The sequence below is a fragment of the Oncorhynchus clarkii genome, chromosome 4 (assembly GCF_045791955.1).
Source record: "Oncorhynchus clarkii lewisi isolate Uvic-CL-2024 chromosome 4, UVic_Ocla_1.0, whole genome shotgun sequence".
Lineage (NCBI taxonomy): Eukaryota > Metazoa > Chordata > Actinopteri > Salmoniformes > Salmonidae > Oncorhynchus > Oncorhynchus clarkii.
Genome location: NC_092150.1, coordinates 2,724,645 through 2,733,738, shown reverse-complemented (window position 1 = coordinate 2,733,738; position 9,094 = coordinate 2,724,645). Strand labels below are relative to the sequence as shown.

The 9,094-nt window shown below is 45.7% G+C and overlaps 1 protein-coding gene across 1 annotated transcript in view; it reads left to right on the top strand.

The window, feature by feature from the left end:
• Positions 1-1,309, top strand: part of LOC139407464 (uncharacterized) — a 9,814-nt gene extending 8,505 nt beyond the window's left edge. Inside the window, exons 4-5 of the mRNA XM_071151259.1 lie at positions 394-713; positions 934-1,309. Of these exons, the coding sequence (XP_071007360.1) occupies positions 394-713; positions 934-1,309 (696 nt within the window). The remainder of the gene's footprint in view (positions 1-393; positions 714-933) is intronic.
• The last annotated feature ends 7,785 nt before the right edge of the window (positions 1,310-9,094 follow it).

Here is a 9,094-nt window from a genome sequence, read left to right as displayed (position 1 = left end):
AAGCAATAAGTACCCGTGCTAAGGTCTATTCAACGCTGGTCTGACCAATCGGAATCCATGCTCAAGATTGTTTTGATCACGTGGACTGGGATATGTTCCGGGTAGCCTCTGAGAATAACATTGACATTAACACGGACACGGTCTCTGAGTTCATCAGGGGATGTTGTTCCCACGGTGACTATTAAAACTGACCCCAACCAGAAACCGTGGATAGATGGCAGAATTTGTGCAAAACTGAAAGTGCGAACCATCGCATTTAACCATGGTAATGTGACTGGGAATATGGTAGAATACAAACAAGCAAAACATCAGTACAGAGACAAAGTGGAGTCACAATTCAACAGCTCAGACACAAGACGTATGTTAAAGGGTCTACAGACAATCACGTTCTAGAAAGGGAAAACCAGCAACGTCGTGGACACAGACATCTTGCTCCGGGACAAGCTAAACACCATCTTCACCTACTTTGAGGATAACACACTGCCACCACCGAGCCCCGCTCCCAAGGACTGTGGGCTCTCGTTCTCTGTGGCCGACATGAATCAGACATTTAAGCATGTTAACCCTCGCAAGGTTTTCGGCCCAGGCGGCATCCTTAGCCACGTCCTCAGAGCATGCGCAGACCAGCTGGCTGGAATGTTTACGGACATATTCAATCTCTCCCTAACCCAGTCTGCTGACCCCACATGCTTCCTGTACCCAAGAATGCAAAGGTAACTGAACTAAATGACGATCGCCCCGTAGCCCTCACTCCTGTCATCATGAAGTGCTTTGAGAGACTAGTCAAGGATCATATCACCTCTACCTTACCTTACCTGACACCCTAGACCCACTTCAGTTTGCATACCACCCACTAGATCCACAGACGATGTAAATTGCCATCGCACTCCACACTGCCCTATCCCATCTGGACAAGAGGAATACCTATGTCAGAATGCTGTTCATTGACTATAACTCAGCCTTCAACACCATAGTACCCTCCAAGCTCATCATTAAGGTTGGGGCCCTGGGGCTGAACCCTGCACTGTGCAACTGGTTCCTGGACTTCCTGACGGGCTGCCCCCAGGTGGTGAAGGTAGGAAACAACACCTTCGCTGATCCTCAACACAGGGGCCCCCCACAAGGATGCGTGCCCCTCCTTTGGAGAGACCTGAAAATAGCTGTGCAGCGGCTCTCCCAACTCATCCTGACAAAGCAGAGAATAATACAGGTGTGTCAAGCGTGTAGCGTCATACCCGAGAAGACTCGAGGCTGTAATCGCTGCCAAAGGTGCTTCAACAAAATACTGAGTAAAGGGTCTGAATACTAATGATATTTCAGCTCTTTATTTTTTTTTATACATTTGCAAAAATATCTGTTTTTTGCTTCGTAATTATTAAAAAGTATACATCAATTTTAGAAGAAGGCTGTAACGTAACAAAAATGTGGAAAAAGTCAAGGGGTCTGAATACTTTCCGAATGCACTGTGTGTTGAAATGTGGTTACCATGGTGACATAATCCTACGGTTGAAATGTTACCCTCAAAACAACAGTTGATTATTTTTTAAATATATTTTTTTCAAATCCAAAAATGTATTTTCCACATGGATTCTACATCAACAATACGTTGACAAATTACATCAAAACAATGTTGATTCAACCGGGTTTGTACCCAGCAGATGAATGAGGAAATGTGCCTTTATTTTCAGAGTTGTTGTAACGTTGTTGTGATATATATATATATATATATATATATATATATATATATATATATATATATATATATATATATATATATATATGTTGCATAATATCTCCACTGAATTGTAAAAAATAATCATATTTGAGACTGACAGAAAGATGATTATAGGATATTCTGACAGAAGTAGAAATATTATTATATAACAACCGGCTTCACCCTGACAGTGTTCATGGGTATTTTCCCATGTTTAACTCTGGCAAAGTAGCGGCACATTAACTGCTCCTACAAGTCGGATCCAATTCCTTGTTTCCTTTCCTTTTTTTAGGAACATGTTTAACTTCTTCCACTCATGCTTTGATGGTCCCCCAACAACATCAAATGTGAAAATCTACACGGTCGGCCACTCACTGACTCACTGCTTCTGTAACTAACGCAGCTTTGGGTGTTTCTTAGTTCAAATCCTTTAGGACAGCGTTGTGTAAAGTGTGTGTGTGTGTGTGTGTGTGTGTGTGTATATGTGTGTGTGTGTATGTGTGTATGCGTAAAGCGTGATGTGACTACAGCTATAACGGAAATAACCTCGTTCTCAAAAAAAATCGAACATCTAAAAATCAAACATTTTCACACTCCGGCCGGAGAAGCTGTTTTTTCTTCTCCGTCTCCAAAACATCCTGAAACTCTCGGACGGACGGATGACAAAATAAGTAAATTCATCCATCATGTAAGAGAATAATGGCTGTTCATATGAATCCCTTTTACCTCACTGTTTTATAATGTTGTTGAATAGGCAGTAGCGGGTAAATTCATTCTGCTCATTAAAAAAAGGGTTGGCAAGACTTCACTTCATCCTGCCACATCCACCTCACACCTCATACATCAAACTTCATTTAATACAGAATAATCCCCGGAGTTAGGCCAATGATCATTATGACACACAGGGGGACAGTTTCCAGGACACAGATTAACCTTTCACAGTTTCAGAAGAAAGGTCTTTTGTTTCTGGCCATTTTGAGCCTGTAATCGAACCCACAAATGCTGACGCTCCAGATACTCAACTAGTCTAAAGAAGGCCAGTTGTATTGCTTCTTTATACAGAACAACATGTTTTCAACTCCGCTGACATAATTGCAAAATGTTATGCTAACATAATGATCAATTAGCCTTTTAAAATGATAAACTTGGATTAGCTAACACAACGTGCCAATGGAACACAGTAGTGATGGTTTCTGATAATGGGTATTCTGTCTAGGTAGATATTCCGTTAAAAATCCAGCTACAGTCATTTATAACATTAACAATGGCTATGCTGTATTTCTGATCGATTAGACATTTTATTGATGAGGGTGGAAAAAACAATTTAATCAATTTTATAATAATCCATTTTAAAATGTTACAATTTTATAATAAGGCTGTAATGTAACAAAATGTGGAAAAAGGTCTGAATACTTTCTGAATGCAATGTAGACAAACATTGTATAAAATATGTTGTATTTGTAACTTTAAAACTAATCTCCAACGTAATATCTAGATTAAAAACAATAGGCAGCTTGTCACGACTTCCTTCCCTCAGCACCTCCTACTGGAGAGTTGATCTATCTACAGCTACCCTCAGCACCTCCTACTGGAGAGTTGATCTATCTACAGCTACCCTTAGCACCTCCTACTGGAGAGTTGATCTATCTACAGCTACCCTCAGCACCTCCTACCGGAGAGTTGATCTATCTACAGCTACCCTCAGCACCTCCTACCGGAGAGTTGATCTATCTACAGCTACCCTCAGCACCTCCTACTGGAGAGTTGATCTATCTACAGCTACCCTCAGCACCTCTTACTGGAGAGTTGATCTATCTACAGCTACCCTCAGCACCTCCTACTGGAGAGTTGATCTATCTACAGCTACCCTCAGCACCTCCTACTGGAGAGTTTATCTATCTACAGCTACCCTCAGCACCTCCTACCGTAGAGTTGATCTATCTACACCTACCCTCAGCACCTCCTACCGGAGAGTTGATCTATCTACAGCTACCCTCAGTACCTCCTACCGGAGAGTTGATCTATCTACAGCTACCCTCAGCACCTCCTACCGGAGAGTTGATCTATCTACAGCTACCCTCAGCACCTCCTACCGGAGAGTTGATCTATCTACAGCTACCCTAGTACAAATCCTGGTAATCCATCTGGCCCCGCGGCTTTGTGAATGTTGACCTGTTTAAAGGCCTTGCTCACATCGGCTACGGAGAGTGTGATCACACTGTCGTCCAGAACAGCGGGTGCTCTCATGAATGCTTCACTGTTGCTTGCCTCAAGCATAAAAGGTAGGCTCGCATCACTTGGCAGTTTCCATTTGTAGTCCGTAATAGTTTGCAAGCCCTGCCACATCCGATGAACTATTGCCAATGTGCAATCCCCTCGCTTTCTCCTCTCCACCCCTCCCCCCTCTCTCCCTTGCTCCCCTCCTTCCCTCCCTTGCTCCCCTCACTCTCTCTCTACCTTGCTCCCCTCCCCCTCTCTCTCTCCCTCCCTCCCTCCCTCCCTCCCTCCCTCCCTTGTTCCCTTTCCTCTCTCCCTTGCTCCCCTCCCTCTCCCCTCCATCTTCCTCTCCCACCCCACTCTGTATTCCACAGACAGAGAACATTCAAACGCTCTCACACTCGAACACAAACCCAAAACAAACACCACAAACACACAGAGAGAGAGAGAGAGAGAGAGAGAGAGAGAGAGAGAGAGAGAGAGAGAGAGAGAGAGAGGACAGGAGATGACAGGACAGTAGGACAGGAGAGGACAGGGTCTGGAGGTAGAGACAGGGTCTGGAGGTAGAGACGGGGTCTGGAGGTAGGCGGTAGAGACAGGGACTGGAGGTAGAGACAGGGTCTGGAGGTAGAGACAGGGTCTGGAGGTAGAGACAGGGTCTGGAGGAAGGAGGTAGAGACAGGGTCTGGAGGAAGGAGGTAGAGACAGGGACTGGAGGTAGAGACAGGGTCTGGAGGTAAAGACAGGGACTGTAGGTAGAGACAGGGACTGGAGGTAGAGACAGGGACTGGAGGTAGAGACAGGGTCTGGAGGTAGAGACAGGGACCGGATGTTAGAGACGGGGTCTGGAGGTAGAGACAGGGTCTGGAGGTAGGAGGTAGAGACAGGGACTGGAGGTAGAAACAGGGTCTGGAGAAAGGAGGTAGAGACAGGGTCTGGAGGTAGAGACAGGGTCTGGAGGTAGAGACAGGGTCTGGAGAAAGGAGGTAGAGACAGGGTCTGGAGGTAGAGACAGGGTGCTCTCACCTGAGACAGAGGGAGGAGGGTATTTCTCATCAAGACTGAGATTGTACGCATTGACAAGAGAACAGAATCTGGATGAGCTGAACTCTGGCATCTAAGATGACATCATACAGACTACACATGCCCATACACAGACGAGGAACACACACACACACACACAGACACACACGCACACAACCACACACACACACACACAACCACACACGCACACACGTGCACACCCGCACGCACGCATGCACACACACACACACGCAAGCCATGATTAACACAACAATGGGTCTGTGAATATTATTTACAAGGATAAATGGTGAATTCAAAAAGAGAGCAACTGTATCAGAGAAAAAGGTGTGTGTCTATGTGTGTGTGTGTGTGTGTGTGTGTGTGTGTGTGTGTGTGTGTGTGTGTGTGTGTGTGCTTCACATGTAATGTCCTACCTGCTGTTCTCCCTTCATGTAGTGGAAGTGACTCCAGACATAAACCTAATAACAGACCTAGGCTGGATCCCAAATAGCACCCTATTCTCTACGGGTCCTGGTCAAAACCTAATACATAACAGACCTAGGCTGGATCCCAAATAGCACCCTATTCTCTACAGGTCCTGGTCAAAACCTAATACACAACAGACCTAGGCTGGATCCCAAATAGCACCCTATTCTCTACGGGTCCTGGTCAAAACCTAATACATAACAGACCTAGGCTGGATCCCAAATAGCACCCTATTCTCTACGGGTCCTGGTCAAAACCTAATACATAACAGACCTAGGCTGGATCCCAAATAGCACCCTATTCTCTACGGGTCCTGGTCAAAACCTAATACATAACAGACCTAGGCTGGATCCCAAATAGCACCTTATTCACCTTATTCAGACAGATCACACCATTAATACATAACAGACCTAGGCTGGATCCCAAATAGCACCTTATTCACCTTATTCAGACAGATCACACCATTAATACATAACAGACCTAGGCTGGATCCCAAATAGCACCTTATTCACCTTATTCAGACAGATCACACCATTAATACATAACAGACCTAGGCTGGATCCCAAATAGCACCTTATTCAGACCACTCACACCATTAATACATAACAGACCTAGGCTGGATCCCAAATTAGCACCTTATTCAGACCACTCACACCATTCATACACAACAGACCTAGGCTGGATCCCAAATAGCACCTTATTCAGACCACTCACACCATTAATACATAACAGACCTAGGCTGGATCCCAAATAGCACCTTATTCACCTTATTCAGACAGATCACAACATTTGTGACAAATTAATACTTCCTGGGGCTGTAAACACCTGCCTCTTCAATCAAACCACATTTTATTCGTCACATGGTTGGTTAAACAACAGGTGTAGACTAACAGTGAAATGCTTGGTAAACAACAGGTGTAGACTAACAGTGAAATGCTGACTGACGGGCCTTACTTCCTAACAATGCAGAGAGAAAAAATAAATATATAGAAAATTAATAACACAAGGAATAAATACAAAATGATTAACGATAACTTGGTTATACACTGTACAGTACACAGGATACCAGTACCGAGTCGATGTGCTGGGGTACGAGGTTGAGGTAGAAATGTACATATGGGGAGGGGTAAAGGATAGATAATAGACAGTAACAGCAGTATACTGTAGGTAGGGGTAAAGGATAGATAATAGACAGTAACAGCAGTATACTGTAGGTAAAGGTCCACAGACGATGCAATCTCAACCACACTGCACACTGCCCTAACCCATCTGGACAAGAGGAATACCTATGTGAGAATGCTGTTCATTGACTACAGCTCGGCATTCAACACCATAGTACCCTCCAAGCTCGTCATCAAGCTCGAGACCCTGGGTCTCGACCCCGCCCTGTGCAACTGGGTACTGGACTTCCTGACGGGCCGCCCCCAGGTGGTGAGGGTAGGCAACAACATCTCCTCCCCGCTGATCCTCAACACTGGGGCCCCACAAGGGTGCGTTCTGAGCCCTCTCCTGTACTCCCTGTTCACCCACGACTGCGTGGCCACGCACGCCTCCAACTCAATCATCAAGTTTGCGGACGACACAACAGTGGTAGGCTTGATTACCAACAACGACGAGACGGCCTACAGGGAGGAGGTGAGGGCCCTCGGAGTGTGGTGTCAGGAAAATAACCTCACACTCAACGTCAACAAAACTAAGGAGATGATTGTGGACTTCAGGAAACAGCAGAGGGAACACCCCCCTATCCACATCGATGGAACAGTAGTGGAGAGGGTAGCAAGTTTTAAGTTCCTCGGCATACACATCACAGACAAACTGAATTGGTCCACTCACACAGACAGCATTGTGAAGAAGGCGCAGCAGCGCCTCATCAACCTCAGGAGGCTGAAGAAATTCGGCTTGTCACCAAAAGCACTCACAAACTTCTACAGATGCACAATCGAGAGCATCCTGGCGGGCTGTATCACCGCCTGGTACGGCAACTGCTCCGCCCTCAACCGTAAGGCTCTCCAGAGGGTAGTGAGGTCTGCACAACGCATCACCGGGGGCAAACTACCTGCCCTCCAGGACACCTACACCACCCGATGTCACAGGAAGGCCATAAAGATCATCAAGGACATCAACCACCCGAGCCACTGCCTGTTCACCCCGCTATCATCCAGAAGGCGAGGTCAGTACAGGTGTATCAAAGCTGGGACCGAGAGACTGAAAAACAGCTTCTATCTCAAGGCTATCAGACTGTTAAACAGCCACCACTAACATTGAGTGGCTGCTGCCAACACACTGACACTGACTCAACTCCAGCCACTTTAATAATGGGAATTGATGGGAAATGATGTAAATATATCACTAGCCACTTTAAACAATGCTACCTTATATAATGTTACTTACCCTACATTATTCATCTCATATGCATACGTATATACTGTACTCTATATCATCGACTGTATCCTTATGTAATACATGTATCACTAGCCACTTTAACTATGCCACTTTGTTTACATACTCATCTCATATGTATATACTGTACTCGATACCATCTACTGTATCTGCCTATGCTGCTCTGTACCATCACTCATTCATATATCCTTATGTACATATTCTTTATCCCCTCACACTGTGTACAAGACAGTAGTTTTGGAATTGTTAGTTAGATTACTTGTTGGTTATTACTGCATTGTCGGAACTAGAAGCACAAGCATTTCGCTACACTCGCATTAACATCTGCTAACCATGTGTATGTGACAAATAAAATTTGATTTGATTTGATTTGAGGATAGATAATAGACAGTAACAGCAGTATACTGTAGGTAGGGGTAAAGGATAGATAATAGACAGTAACAGCAGTATACTGTAGGTAGGGGTAAAGGATAGATAATAGACAGTAACAGCAGTATACTGTAGGTAGGGGTAAAGGATAGATAATAGACAGTAACAGCAGTATACTGTAGGTAGGGGTAAAGGATAGATAATAGACAGTAACAGCAGTAATCGCCAACCGGACTATTTATCAGTCGTATGACTTGGGGGTAAAAGCTTATTAGGGTTCTGGATTAATTGGATGGCTGGAGACTTCCTCTGACACCGCCTGGAATAGAGGTCCTGGATGGCAGGGAGCTTGGCCCCAGGGATGTACTGGGTCGTACCACTGTACCCTCTGTAGCGCCTTCCTCTGACACCGCCTGGTATAGAGGTCCTGGGTGGCAGGGAGTTGGCCCCAGTGATGTACTGGGCTATATGCACTACCCTCTGTAGCGCCTTCCTCTGACACCGCCTGGTATAGAGGTCCTGGATGGGAGGGAGCTTGGCCCCAGTGATGTACTGGGCTGTACACACTACCCTCTGTAGCGCCTTCCTCTGACACCGCCTGGTATAGAGGTCCTGGATGGCAGGGAGCTTGGCCCCAGTGATGTACTGGGCTGTACACACTACCCTCTGTAGCTCCTTCCTCTGACACCGCCTGGTATAGAGGTCCTGGATGGCAGGGAGCTTGGCCCCAGTGATGTACTGGGCTGTACACACTACCCTCTGTAGCTCCTTCCTCTGACACCGCCTGGTATAGAGGTCCTGGATGGCAGGGAGCTTGGCACCAGTGATGTACTGGGCTGTACACACTACCCTCTGTAGCTCCTTCCTCTGACACCGCCTGGTATA